Source organism: Cebus imitator, unplaced genomic scaffold (genome assembly GCF_001604975.1).
Source record: "Cebus imitator isolate Cc_AM_T3 unplaced genomic scaffold, Cebus_imitator-1.0 Scaffold37, whole genome shotgun sequence".
Classification (NCBI taxonomy): domain Eukaryota; kingdom Metazoa; phylum Chordata; class Mammalia; order Primates; family Cebidae; genus Cebus; species Cebus imitator.
Genome location: NW_016107352.1, coordinates 8,594,082 through 8,609,025, shown reverse-complemented (window position 1 = coordinate 8,609,025; position 14,944 = coordinate 8,594,082). Strand labels below are relative to the sequence as shown.

The 14,944-nt window shown below is 33.3% G+C and overlaps 1 protein-coding gene across 6 annotated transcripts in view; it reads right to left on the bottom strand.

Annotated features, from left to right (window-relative positions):
- The window catches only part of PHF14 (PHD finger protein 14), a 200,860-nt gene that overhangs the window by 124,987 nt on the left and 60,929 nt on the right, over positions 1-14,944 (bottom strand). For all 6 annotated transcript variants that reach the window (XR_005199610.1, XR_005199611.1, XM_037737312.1 and 3 more), the window contains exons 8-14: positions 14,581-14,727; positions 13,673-13,943; positions 13,270-13,376; positions 11,731-11,826; positions 9,774-9,877; positions 8,085-8,216; positions 1,192-1,360 (exon numbers count right to left, since the gene is read on the bottom strand). Coding sequence is in view for 4 of the 6 variants with exons in the window: in XM_037737312.1 (XP_037593240.1) it covers positions 1,192-1,360; positions 8,085-8,216; positions 9,774-9,877; positions 11,731-11,826; positions 13,270-13,376; positions 13,673-13,943; positions 14,581-14,727 (1,026 nt within the window). In the remaining 2 variants the exon portion in view is untranslated. The remainder of the gene's footprint in view (positions 1-1,191; positions 1,361-8,084; positions 8,217-9,773; positions 9,878-11,730; positions 11,827-13,269; positions 13,377-13,672; positions 13,944-14,580; positions 14,728-14,944) is intronic.

The following is a 14,944-nucleotide window of genomic DNA, read 5'->3' as shown; positions in this document are numbered from 1 at the left end:
ATTACAGGCACACGCCACCATGCCCAGCTAATTTTTTTCTGTATTTTTAGTAGAGACGGGGTTTCACCATGTTGACCAGGATGGTCTCGAGCTCTTGACCTCGTGATCCACCCGCCTCGGCCTCCCAAAGTGCTGGGATTACAGGCTTGAGCCACCGCGCCCGGCCGAAAAATTTTTAATTATTGTGCGGAAAGAAACTGCTTGTATACACACTGCAAATCAGATATCTGGAGTTAAAATGTTAGTCTACACAGATGGGTGATTGTTACTTTATTGCCATTAAAAGGTTTCAAATCGCAAGCATGCTTCTGTGTACACATAATGAAAAATGGGCAAACAATGAAGACTGATCTCTTCTTCAGTCTGCTCTGTTTAATTCTGCTGTCTGCTCTTCTCAGATGGTGCATCCCTAATTGTACACAGATCAGTGATACATAGGAGTATAAAGTTGTCGCCCATCAATAAAAATCACAAAGTTGGTTTAAAAAATAAAATAAAAATAAAAAATACCCCAAAGTTGTGTAGAATAGAAAAACATGAAAACAACCTAATTGCCCATCAACAAAGCAAAAGAAAAACTAGGTAATGGTCTATTCTTTCAATAGAAAACTATACACAAGTGAAAATAAATAAACTACTACTACATGAATCAGCATGTCTGAATCAAATCAACATAATTTTGGTCAAAATATCAAATTATCAGAGAAAAACATTCGATGCTATTCACATGAAATTCAAAAACTGCAAAAACAAACCATGTATTATTTATAAATACATAAATTTAGAGTGTAAATATCTTCTATAAAGAAAAAGTAGTGAATGAGAAATATAAAGCTGAATAAAGAAGCAGCCTCTGGGCTAGACAGATAAAGATGAGATTGTTGAGGGATTTACAGGAAAATTCTAAAGCTTTGGGAATATTCCATCTTTTAAGGTGGGTGGTGGATGTGCTGGTGTGTTCATTATTATGTCTTCAACAACATATAAACTACAAACACTCAGGCAAGCATGTGGTATATTTCATAATATAGAAAGATAAATTTTTCTATATTACATGTAATATACATGTCTTTTTCTTTAACTTCTGACTATATGTTTGCCCTGAGTATATGTTTGAATTCTGAGGCCAAAATCTCTTAAATTTTCACCTCAGAATTATATGATGCTTATGATAAATAAAAAATAAATTACCGTGTTTCTTATTGGAATCTTCTTGGGTTCTGGTGGCACATCCTGTGGAACAAATTTCACTGGTTCCTTAATCTGCCTCCTTGATCGTTTGGTTCCATCTGGTAAGGTTTCCATGGCCATATCTGCTTCCATGTCACTGCTCCCTGCCTGGTCACATTCTGAGCACTGCCTACGTAAAGGGGAAAAATTAAAATAATGTATTTATTATTACCTTCCAGCTTTAGCTATGTTTTTATAAATACAAAATCCAGGTATGTAAGAAGAATATATAAAAATATACACAGGTAATGTGATTACAGGGTACATAATGAATAAACATTCAGAAATACTCCTCTAAGAATGACTACTGTGAATATAATATGTAAGGCAAATTAATGTATCCTTGTAAGTATAAGAACACATTTAACAATGCCATATAAGTGAACAAAGATGAGATTCAACACTGATTAAAAAGGTGATTTTGCCAGTTGCAGTGGCTCACAACCATAATCCCAGCATTTCAGGAGACTGAGGCAGGAAGATTGCTCACAACATAATGAATCCCTGTTTTTACAAAAAAAATACAAATTTAGCCAGGCATGGTGGTATCCTCCCTGGTATCAAGTGACCCTTTCCCCTCAGCTTCTGAGTAGGAAGGTGAGGTGAAAGGGTCACTTGATCCCAGGGGGTCGAGGATGCAGTGATCCATGATCGCCAACACTGCACTCCAGCCAGGGTGACAGACCAAGACCTTGTCTCAATAATAATTATAATAGTTTACCTTTAGAAAGGATGACTTCTCTTTAAATAACATACACTGTGATATCTGAAAATCGAAGCCCTTCATGGACTCTAACACTACTCGTTGTCACAGTTATATCTTTTAACTGTAGTCAATGACAAGTTGTGCTGAATATACTAAAAGGAACTACAGAAACAGATTCTGAGAATTGTTGGGGGAAAAAAAGGTCATGTTAGTTGGTGGCTGCTACTACTTCTAAAAAAAGAAATATTTATTTACTAAAGGAATTCATTAAAGCAGCATTTATAAAGAATTTTAATATGTGTAATACTAAAAATTAATTGAAACTAAAACTTTAGACAAGTGATATCCAATAGAACCTTTTCTAATAGTAGGATTACCTATGTATCTGCGTTGTCCAGAACAATAGCCACTAGTCATAGATGGTTACTGAGCACTTGAAAAGTGGCAAACACCACTGAGAAAAATTCAAATGTTAATATTAATTGATTTAAATTTAAATAGCCATATGTGGCTAGTGGCTAACATTTAGACATCAGAAATCTAAACAATGACTGCTGGAAATCTTCATATTGCCAGTCAAGGCCCATTTCAAAAAGTTAAAACTGTTGTTAAATTTTTATTTATATTTGCTTCAAATGTAAAAGAACGATCAAAAGCGAATTCTCCAAAAGTTTGATGGTATTTTCTTAATAAAAATGATTATAATCTGTAAACTTGTATTTGATATTCAGTTTATATATGTTTATCAGTACCTTTAAAAGTAGCTTGTAATTCTCATAGCAAGTATTTTCAAAGATTTGATTTGATTTCACGCTCCATCAAAATTCACATCTTTCATTCACTAATACTGTAAACTTATTAAACTAATATTTAACTGTCAAAGTGACAGTTTTAAATTTTGAATTCCAACAACAGAGTTAAAAACCAAGTACCAGTTGTTTTGTTAATGCAAAGATATTATTCCTAAAATAAAAATTAATCTAAATATCTTAGAATTCCTAATTATTTAAGAATAGGTTAGCAAAAATTTTAGCACCAAAAAAACTGATGTGTGAAAGCAAAATAAAAATGTACATAATAATGTATTACTCAGAAAACTTTTATGTATCTATTGCTACATTTCATGTAAGTGTAACTAGCACTTTATTCCCTAGATTGTTAGATTATCATCAAACAAAAATACAACCAAATTGCTCCTGTATTTGTCCTATAGGAAAACATCAAGGACTGGTAAGAGAAATACACACCTTACACGATCTCAGAATTGAAATGTTAAGTATATTCTGAATTTATTAACATAACTAAACTGTGAAAACTGCAGAAATGTTAGATATTATTAGTAACTTGTAATAAATGCAACAGCCTTCAAAACAGAGATGGCTAGAGAAGTTGTCAAATTATATTACAGAAAGGCCCTCCCTCCTTTCCTTTTTCCCTCCCTTCTCCCTCCTCCCTACTTACCTCTTTCTTCCCTTCCTTCCACCCTTCCACTCTCTCTCCCTCCTTTTTTTTTTTTTTTTAGACAGAGTCTCACTCTGTCACCCAGACTGGAGTGTAGCGGTGCAATGTCAGCTCATTGCAGCCTCAGCCTCCCACATTCAAGCAATTCTCTGCCTCAGCCTCCTGAGTAGCTGGGATTACAGGTGCCTGCCACCATTCCTAGCTAATTTTCATATTTGTAGTAAACACAAGGTTATATCATGTTGGTCTTCAACTCCCGACCTAAAGCGATCAGCCCACCTCAGCCTCCCAAAGTGCTGAAATTACAGGCCTGAGCCACCACATCTGGCCTTTTCTCAATTTTCTATACCTTTTTCATCTCTAGCACCATACAACTACAACCTATAATCAGAATGATGACCCAGTGGGGATTTCAAAATCATAATTACTAAAGAAAAATGTATAACAGTGCTCAGACAAGAAAGTGTACTAATTTAGAGAATTTTATTCATGTAAGTTAAAGAAAAAAGGATTTTATGAATCTTTAAATGCAATAAATCTAGTAACATTCTGTACTCCAAATAATTCATGATTTACTTTTTTCTCCTCCACAAATTATCTTTTTTAGTCACCAAGAACTCAGGATCCCACACCTGCTTTATCTAAGCTGTTGGCCATGTTTTCTCCTGTATTTGGAGGACAGGCTTGACAGGTGCTTATATAAAACTTTAACAGGTGGTTCAAATATCATTCTTCTCAGTTAAGTAACACCTCAGTGCCCCCCTATTTCTGTATTATGGGTGTCTCTTTGAGGAGCAGAGAACAACACTTAACTCAATTTGTAAATTTTATTCTTTTTGTAGTTGTAACACCAGTATAAAACTTTAATAACAGATCTATATCTGTTATTTCATGTACAGTAAAGATGCTCCATTCTAGTGCTGGAATTCCTACCAGCAGTTAATGGGAAGAAGAGGCAATAAAAAAAATTTTAATGAATAAATTATCAAGGATAACAAAGGAAAAAAATCTCTGTAAACTATTCCTAGAAGGGTTTGTGTTTTCTTTCCATCACAAAATAAAGACATATCCAAGGAATAAAAGGATATGATAATATTACTCAATTCTCTGTCAAATAATGTGTTTAGTAATATTCTTCAAACAATTGGAAAAGGCAACACAAGTTCCAATCAAATGAATGCAGCTGGAAACATAACATTAATCTTCGAAAATTAAGAGATATTAACTATTTGAGCTACTCTAATAAATCAAGCACTTACCATTAGTATCCTACCAAACATGTCTTAGAATTTAAGGCAGTGTGAAGATTGTATATTTTTAAAAACAGCAATGACAAAAGCCAATATAACATAAACTAAAAATAAGACAAAATGCATTTTAAATACTTTAAAGAAATACAAACAAAACAGAGCCTAGATCACACCATCACTAGCCTCTATTCCCTACAGAATTCTTCACCCACCTGTTAATATTCTTTACTAGCTTTTCACATCCCTAGCCCAACTTAAGAAGCCCCTAGGTTTTCCCCTCTCCTTCTTCTGGGCAGCAGAGCATAATTCAAGAAAAATCAAATAATCACATTTACTTATGCACTAAACATTACTGCTACATGGCCTCAGCAAGTCAGTTTGATTTTTCCACAGTAAGTTGTTATCAATCATCTGCTATCTTCTCAAGAGTCCATCTTCATCCCAGGTCTTTTCCCTCTCAATAGACGCCTGCTATTTCACTGAAATGTTTAAGCCTGTCCAAGGTGCATTTACTCAACTTCCCTACCCTCCATCAATAATTATTTCTGTATCTGTATCCATCTTTTCTTTGCTGTCACATGTCTTAACCTGCCCAGCACAGCCCAATGACCTCTGGGATTGAGTGAACAGAAAACATCCAAATCTAGAACTAGTGTCTCCATGAAAACAGTACTGGTACTGGAAGAAAAGGCTGGATAGCGAGTGCTTAAAATAGGCATTCAAGTAGAAATGATATCTGAAAAGGCAACAGATTGTATATCAATTAAGATACAGTTTGCTTAAAGGGTATTCAGTAGTAATGGTATTATCACAGGTGTGCAGAACATAAAGACAGCAAAAATCAACTGGCCATTTAGAAATGTTATACCAGAAGGACCTGTGGAAGTTTAAGCCCAGTCATCAAATAAGGGTCCAGTAACAGGCCGATAGTGATCAAAGGAAATTTGATCACTAGAAACAAAGAGAAATTAAAGGACCTTTTCCCTAATAAAAGGACTAGTAAGAACAAGGTAGAGTCTAAAGCAGAAATCAGTCAGCAATATGCAAGTAAATGTCTAACACTTGACCCTCTGTGGGGAAAGCCCTACTATGTAGTATTTACTAATTTCTATAGTACAAATACTCCTAACCATGGCAATTTCAAATTACTAACATGGCATCACAGAATGTAGGATGGGAAAAGGGTGTATAGTAGCAACTATCACAGGTTGAGCATCCCAAATACAAAAATCCAAAATCTGAAGTGCTCCAAGATCCAAATATTTTTTGAACACCAACATTACAGTAAAAGAAAATGTTCATTGGAGTATTTCAGATTTCGGATTTTCAGATTTGGTATGCTCGACCAGTAAGTACAAGGCAAATATTCCAAAAAAAAAACAAAAACAAAAACAGAAAATCCAAATCACTTCTGGTTCCAAGCATTTTAAATAAGCAATACTCAACCTGCACATCATTTTTTTTCAACCATCCAGATACAACAGACTTCAATGACTTTAAAAGCATAGGTAACAGTAAAATGTAGCAAAAAAGTTACAAGTGTTAAGTTTTGAATATTTATTATCTGTAATGTAACTTCAAAAATAAATAGAACATGTTAAAAAGCAAAAACTAAAAACTCTCCCACATCTGAGGCACACTAAAGAAAAAATGTAATTCTCTGAATCTTGCACACTCCAGAATTAATACACCCAGTTAACTGCTAACCAAAGCTAGGTTGATCTTAGAGGCCAAAGGAAATGTGATCAGTAGAAACAAGGAGAAATTAAAGGCATCACTATGCTACAACATTAACTTCTACTTTTATTTTAAAACCACTAACACCAATGAAAAGGCTCCAAATTGCTTAGGCTCTTTTAGGAGGGCTCTCGCTTAAACATTATTTCTTTTATTTTGTTTTTAATAATTTCAACTTTTATTTTAGATTTAGGAGGTACATGTGTAGGTTTGTTTCATGGGCATACTGCATGATACTGACGTTTGGGATATGAATGATCCCTGTCACCCAGGTAATGAGTATAGTACCCCAGTTTTTCAACCCTTGATACCCTTCCTCTAGTAGGCACCACTTTTATATCCAAGAGTATCCTTCCTTCCCTCCCCAGTCTAGTAGGCCCCAACTTTATATCCATAAGTAACCAATATTTAGCTTCTACCTATAAGTGAGACCATGCAGAATCTGGTTTCCTGTATCTGGGTTAATTCACTGAGGATAATGGCCATCATCTCCCTCCTTGTGGCTTGCAAAAACATGCTTTCTCTCTTTTTTTTTTTTTTTTTTTGAGTGCATAGGCTATGGACTTCCATCTGAAGTACATCCAGAAACTCTCACACACTGGAAACGAGACCTCTGAAGGCAGAGCAGTATTAGGAGGGTCCATAACCTCATTTAAGGAGAAAACTGCCTATTTCCATATAAGTTCATGGCAAAACATCCTGGCTCTGGAGACTACCAAACTAGCTTTCAACTTAAAAACCCAGCCAGGACGCTTATTAACATTGTTGGCATTTGAATATGCTACACCAGTTTCTGAAGCCTTTCAAAAGAACAGGCCAGTGTGAATATCTCAAAACAAACTGATAAAAGAACACTATAAAAAAGGAATCCTGTGAAAAGTGTGAACAAATTTCTGCTTCCTAATCAAATGAACAGAGGTAGTCTTAAGCAGTAAGACAATGAGGTTGAAATATATGCCTAATGTATTTGAGGAACACACACAACCTCTTGCAGAGATTACCATTTAAAAATTCAGGGTTCACTCTTTCCTGAAACTGGAAAGGTTACTTGTAGAAAAAGAATATTCATGTTCATTCCAAAGTTTTCCATTTCCCATATTCTCCTTCCTATAAGAAATCACTCTATTGAAATTTGAACATCTGTCCCTTTTTTGGAGTAAAATTAAGAAAAGGATAAAACTCATTATAGATACCATAACCTTTATCATATATTTGTAGTGATTTTATATGCCTAATTAAAAAAAATTCAGAAATGTTTGTCAAATGTTTTTAGATTTCAAAGAATGGTAGAACTTAAATAACTAGCACAAATACCAAGTAAAGCCTTTGGCACTAATCCAAAAATACTAAATTGCAAGTAAAACGATAAATATGATAGCAAAGTTTAAATAAATTCATTCAATTTCAAAATAACAATAAGGCATTTGAGAAATTCTAACAATAAAACAAGAGAATTATAAACAATAGACACAATTCATGCCGTAAAGAACAATCTATTGCTAAGATAATAGCCACAATTAATGAAAACTTCATTTCTCAAAAAGCTGTTATAGATTTAGTCACGTTATAATAAATATTGATGACAGTGAATTTTAAAATGTGACAAATACTTTATTATGAATAAATATAATACTTCATCTTTTACTGCTGAAACTAAGAGTAAATCAATCCAAACATGTAAATCTCCTGATTTTACTCACCAGTAACTGTTTTTGGTCTTTCTTGGCATCCTTGTAAGAGGAGGATCCAGACATCCAAGGTGGTAATGTAGTTTACAGGTATCACACAATAAAAGAAGATGCTGATCATGGTTCTTCTTACAAATCCCACAACTTTTAATAAAGGTAGCAAATAAAGATTTCAATAACTGCCATAGTGAAACGCAGTTTACTTACAGCATATTTTTCAAACTATAAAATTTCATCTTGATTTAACTTAATATTTCTTCTGTTGAGATAGACAAAAAAACACACACACTGTACACACACATACACACACACACACACACACACACACACACACGCACACCCCAATTGACAGTTATTACAAAGACTGCGGAGTTCTGTGATTGTTACTATTATTTTAGGACTTTTTGGTTTGTTTCTTAGAAATCTAACTTCTCTTGTGCAAAAAGGTAATTCAACCACACCTACATACATAAGTACCATTACCTGAAAATCTAAAGCATATTTATATTGAGAATATACAGAAGGCAATGATGGTTAGGCTTTTTTAACTCCTAGAAAAAATAGTTATACACACACACACACTTAAAAAGCCTAAATAAATAAATAAATAAATAGTGCCTGGTCTCAGTAAAAAAGAAAAATCACTTAAAATATATTCTGAAATGAAAATGAATTGTAGTCATAAAAGTCAGAAGCATAGTGATAATGTCTGATAGTTCCAAATGAACCAACAGTGCTTTCTGAAATAGGTGGCCTGAGAATATGCTAATGTTCACATTGCACACTAAGACAATGTGGGCTTTTCCCACATTTCAAGGAAGTTATTTGCTATTACTTGTAGAGGGAGCCTCCAACAAAAAACCAAAAGTAGTTATGGAGACTGATATTGCTGTTATTGCTACTATTTCTGAGAAAAAGGTTTTGAGAAGAACATTTATGTATTTACACATCCATAACATATATGTATGCATATACATAGATACATGTATATACACACATACATACACACACAGAAACACCAGCATCTTCTAAACTCTCACTTAATATAAATTATGCAGGAAAAAGTGAGATCGCAACCTATTTATTTATGGAAAGAAGTCCTTACTACAATAAAATTACTGTAATGGTGAACACTGAAAATACTGAGCAAAGAAATTAAAAGACAAAAATACTTAGGCAAACAAAGTGACTGCAACTGAGCAGCAAGAGAAAGAAATGTAGAAACTCCAATCAAAAACTTATCTTTATTATCCACTATCTACAAAGGCAAGAGATTCATTCTATGTAAGTATATGATAACCATCACTATCTAAAATAGAAACTCTACAATTCATTCAAGTAAAATGAAAATACTCATCTGTTATATTATTTTAATTATTTAAGACAATAATCATAATATTATCTACAGTAATTTTTCAATTCCCCAAAGAGAACTGCTCATTTCCACAGAGTTTAGGCAGACATATCTGCCTAAACTTAAAGGACACAAAAAGTCATTTATCTTATTATAACAGCAACAAAAATCTCCTCTATCATTCAAACTGGAATGTACCTTTGATAAAATGAACTTCAAATGCACTTAAATTAAATTCGGGTATGCACATAATTCATTCTCAAATACTTGCAGTATCTTCTTTCTAATAAGTATCAGTTAAAAAAAATACACAGTATTATTCTATCATTATTAATTTCATTACTTGCCTATAAAGTACTGCAGGAAGAGTAGATGTCTTTTGTGTGCCTCCTTCTTTTTTACTTGGTTTTCTCTCCTTGGGTGCTCGCAAAATTGCCGGTATATTCAACTTCTATTGATTTGAACAAATGTAGTATATATGGTTTTAAGGAAGAAATAAAAGCAACATTTTCCTCTAATTGCCACTCAAACCAACTAAATATAGTAGGATTATTAGGGGAAAATCTGCTTTACCAGCTACAGGTATTACATTGGCAAAAAGGATTAAAGTGAGCTTTTTTCTAATAGTTCTATTTCCATTACAAATCTATAATTACAGACTTTCATCAATTTTCCGTGGTAAACTAAAACATTATGAAAATTAAACTACTTTAGCTTTGACAGACAAAGACACATATGTAGGAGGTTTAAAAAAAAAAACAGTACACTTGACAAAAAGAATATTGAAGCAATTTATTTTCTTCAGCACCCCAGCTATATTGGTGTTCCATAGGTTAATTAGAAAAATTATCTTATTGGACTGAACTCTCCAACAAAGCAAGTGAGATTCTCTTTGCGTTTCTACTAATCTGTAGTATGCTGGCTTCTCAGACAGCAACCATCTATCAAAGTCACTTCTCAATGGCCTGGTAGGCCCACATCTGTTCAACCAACTGAAAAAAAGTATCATACAAACAATAGAAATGAATTCTACTTCTGCTGTGTATTTTACGTTTGCAAAAGGAAATTTGCAAACCTCTGTTAAAGGTCTTTTAATAAATGAAAATGACTTTTATAGTAGATAATATTTTACACTAAGCAGGAGATTCTTATGAGAGAAACTTGCAAATCAAGCCAAAAGATAATGCTAGCTTGGCAAATAAACTAAAGCCTTATATTCAATATTAACTCTCTAAATATTAAGTATAAAACATCATAATCTTCCAAAAATCCATCAACCAACCTATTAACAGGAACAAAGTCTGATCCTTCCAGAGGCAATTACTAATTCTCACCTCTTAAAATATTCTTTATGATATAAACCGCAGCCATTCTGATCACATAAAGCATCATCAAAGCTAGTATAGCACAGTACAAATCAGTATGTAACACTTCATAAAATATCTATACAAGTTGTGTGATGAATTGGACTCTCCATAAACATCTAAAACAAGTGTGATAAAAAAATCTGTTCTTTGAAAAGTGCCTTCACAAATAAAACTACTTATTTGTTTGAAAGGACCACTAACAGTGGGTCTCTATCATCCTTCAAAAAAGAGTAATAAAAATTATTTGTAAAAAATCTTAATTTATCAATTATATACACAGTACTAAAAAAGGCATTCAAAGAAATCCATCTAACAATAATATTCTTTTCAACACCAAAATCTTTAATAGACTAATGGACTTCAAGAATAAAGTTTTTTTTTCTTTTTTAGGAACTACGATCACAGCTACTGTTGAAGGGGAAAAAATGCATTTTAACATTAAAGCTTTAAAAACCATCTCTTATACAGCTGAAAAGAAAATCAACGTAAAAACAAATTTCTCTAGTTTGCCTTTTACATTACAAATTATAAATCAAAAGAATAGCAAAAAAAAAAAAAAAAGAAACAGCATAAGAATAGGAAAAAAAAATGTGGCAAGGAAATCTAAAGCAGCTAAATTAAAAGAAGAATGTAGTAGGAAAGACTCATGCTTCAAATCTTAGCTTCATCACTAATGACAGGTCAATCAGTTAGAGCAAATGAAAAAAATCTGCACACAAGATAGCTGTAGAAACAACCAAATTAAACTAGAGGTTCTCAGTAGGCAGCTTCCAATGCTCTAGATGTGTTTCAAGCAGAAATCATTATCCCAAAGGATTAGGCCCTGATCAAACAGAATTCTTCAATTAGTAAAGCGACAGTTGTATCAAAAATCTATTCTTCAAAAATCATATAGAGAGCAAGAACTGAAGGAGATAGCAATTGGAAAGAAACTAACCTGCCCTGTGATTCTGCCTAGTAAGGCCCATATTCCTTGTCCTTCACTTCGAAGTTTTCCATTCAGGTTTTGAAGTTCTTCTAAAGATTCGCATAACTACAAAGTAAGTCAAATTAGTAAACTTCATTAAAATATCTGACAATTTAAGTAATTTATCAATAAATATCCAAGAATATCTAATTTCTATTCTCTCTCTCTCTCTCTCTACACACACACACACACACACACACACACACACACACACACACAGTTTTGTTTTGTTTGAGACAGAGTGTCACTCTGTCTCCAGGCTACAGTGTAGTGGCATGATCTCGGTACACTACAACCTCTGCCTCCTGGGTTCAAGCTATTCTCCTGCCTCAGCCTCCCAAGTAGCTGGGACTATAGGCGCTTGCCACCACGCCCAGCTAATTCTCGGATTTTTAGTAGAGATGGGATTTCACCATGTTGGCCAGGGTGGTCTCCATCTCTTGACCTCATGATCCACCCACCTTAGCCTCCCAAAGTACTGGGATTACAGGTGTCAGCCACCGCGGCCAGCCTCCATATATTTTTAATATATTCAAGCCACAATACCACTGAGAGACAAGGCTATCCAATTACTCAGCAGTATTTGCAGCTGTAAGCATTTTGTTTTCTGCTGTTACCAATGATTACGTTTATATCTTCTGTTATAGTTTGCTATATAACATCACAGACATTCTGCTAATTAATCCTTATGACTCCATCAAGATGTATTTCTACTATTTTCCCAATGAAAAAAAATTAAGGATCATAGAGTTTTTGTGAGTTGGCCAAGATCACAGAACTAGCAAGAATCCCCAGGTCCTTTGAATCTAATTCCAAGTAGTCTTTTTACTATACAGTGTAGCTTATTATTGGAAACTTACTTCGTAATATTTTATGACTTAAAATGTTTTCTAACAATAAGTCAGTACCTGCTTTACGTGCTCAAGTTATATTTGGCATGACATTTTTACCACATTGTGCTTTTGTAAGATATTTCTTTTTGATCTTTCTCATCTTTAGGATGAAGAGATACATGAAAATTCAAATTCAGAAATTTTTTTATCCAAATATTAAAATATAATTCAAGAAAAATAATAAAGTTTCTAAACTTTCTACAAACTTAGAAAGTGAAGCTCTATAGTAATGTTTATTCATTAGAAATAAAGAATAGAGTCAGATGAGTTGGCCTCACACCCCCATTTGTGACTTGACTACTTGTGTGAACCTGGGCAAATTATTTAACCTCTTCAGAATTCAGTTTCCATTGAAAATGGAAGCAATGACTATAATCTACATGTTAAGATGGGAATTAAATGAGGTAATACATGTAAAGAGATCATAATTATGCCTGGCACATAAAGTACTCAGTAAGAGACAGCGATGATAATGAATCTAATGAGGAGTAGGAGCTATAGGGAAGAGCCTAAGAGCTCCAGAAGAATTTAAAAATAACACATAAAAAATGCCATACAATCACAAAAAAACATCAGTAAGATCTATATTATGTTGCATATTTTGTAGCCAACTTACCTTATTATATTCCACATGAAGCTTTTCTTGCTCATTCTCTAATTTATCTTTTATATTTTTTTGTTCAGCCATATTTTCCTGAATTTGAATCATGCGCATATTTCTCTCTATTTAAATGAAATATCCAAATTTACTTTAGTAGAAGTAAGAGCTGACACAGGAAGAAACTAGCCATAGAGATAACCACATTGATAAACCTACATAGTTTAAAACTTTTAAGTATATTCACAAAGAAATGAACCTAGCATTTTGTAAAAACTCACAGCATATTAGGAAAATAAACATTCTTCTATGATATATGTAACATGGCTAATACATTTCTAAAAATTAACAGTATTACCAAATATTTTCATTAACAAATTGTTCTCAGTAAAAGTGTGCATGTATCAGTGTCTATACTGACCAAAATAATAATTCACAAAATCTGCAGTGAGAGCTGGTTGCTTATGTTTTCTCCTTCCATCCACACTAGAACTAGTATCTGAATTGTCCACTGGAAAGATATCTGTACTGATCCCCATCAGTTCTGCTTTCCGCATAAGTTTACGAATAGCTGAAGCACTGCTGGTGAGTGGTCTGGGCAATTTTTCCCTTGGAACCCAGGCCTGGGGTCTGGTGGATCGAGCTAGCTCCGCTTTGGCACGATACTGCTGAAGTCGGGCATTGATCCTTGCCTATAAAAGAAATGTATTCAAATTTTAAAAGATAATAAAATGGAACATATTCCTTATGATTTTTATATTGATTTTTACTCCCATGTTTACAGAAAGATAATTAAAACTTCTTATATCAAGGCAAATTATATGTTTGAATGATCCTTACAGTATACTGTGTAATTCTTGAGTTACAATAAACTAGATCTACCCCTAGCAACAATTGTCCTAACTTATAATCAGAATTTTGAGAAACTAATTTCATTAAGCTGAAGTTTCTCTTCTTAATAGCTGCTACTGTTTCCAAAGATTTAATGTATATAAAGTTATATTTTAAATATAGGCAAACTGACCAAATCCTTTGAATAGACTGAAACAAGATGTAGCAAATATATTGTACTGATAGAATAATTTCCTCACAGCCACATTTTTCAACGTGAAATTATACTTCATAAAGGAGTGCTCTGTTAACTAAATGAGGAATACTGTATTCAGCCAAAAATTATACTCACTATTAACCTTAATCACAATCCACTTCCTAGACAACTAACCAAGCTTCTTATTATACTTCAGATGTCACTGGAAAACACACATGAGATGTAAAATCCATACATAACCTTAAAAGAAAAACATACGGGTTTTGACATGAATCCTATACCTGTGCTTCTGGTGATAGTTGCTTCTCTCTCTCTTGCAAAGACATTTTACAATAGGATTGTAGAGCCAAGTAGTTTTTTCTCTTCCACTTTCTGTCTAATCTATCTGCATGTTGTTTACAATAAGCAAAGAACGGATCTGCTATGTCCTATACAAAAAAAGCAGAGAAAAATAGTTAACATTTGTACGAGTCATAAAAAACCTAATAGAAAAGAATATTACTTCCTTTTCAAAGAATCTACTAGTGCTAGTTATGTCTAATAAATTACAAAAATAATTTTTATACATAATGATAAAAATTACTGCTTTAGAAACTTGATCTTGTGTATCAACTTCAAATTACCAACAGCTTTTTTTTTTTTTTT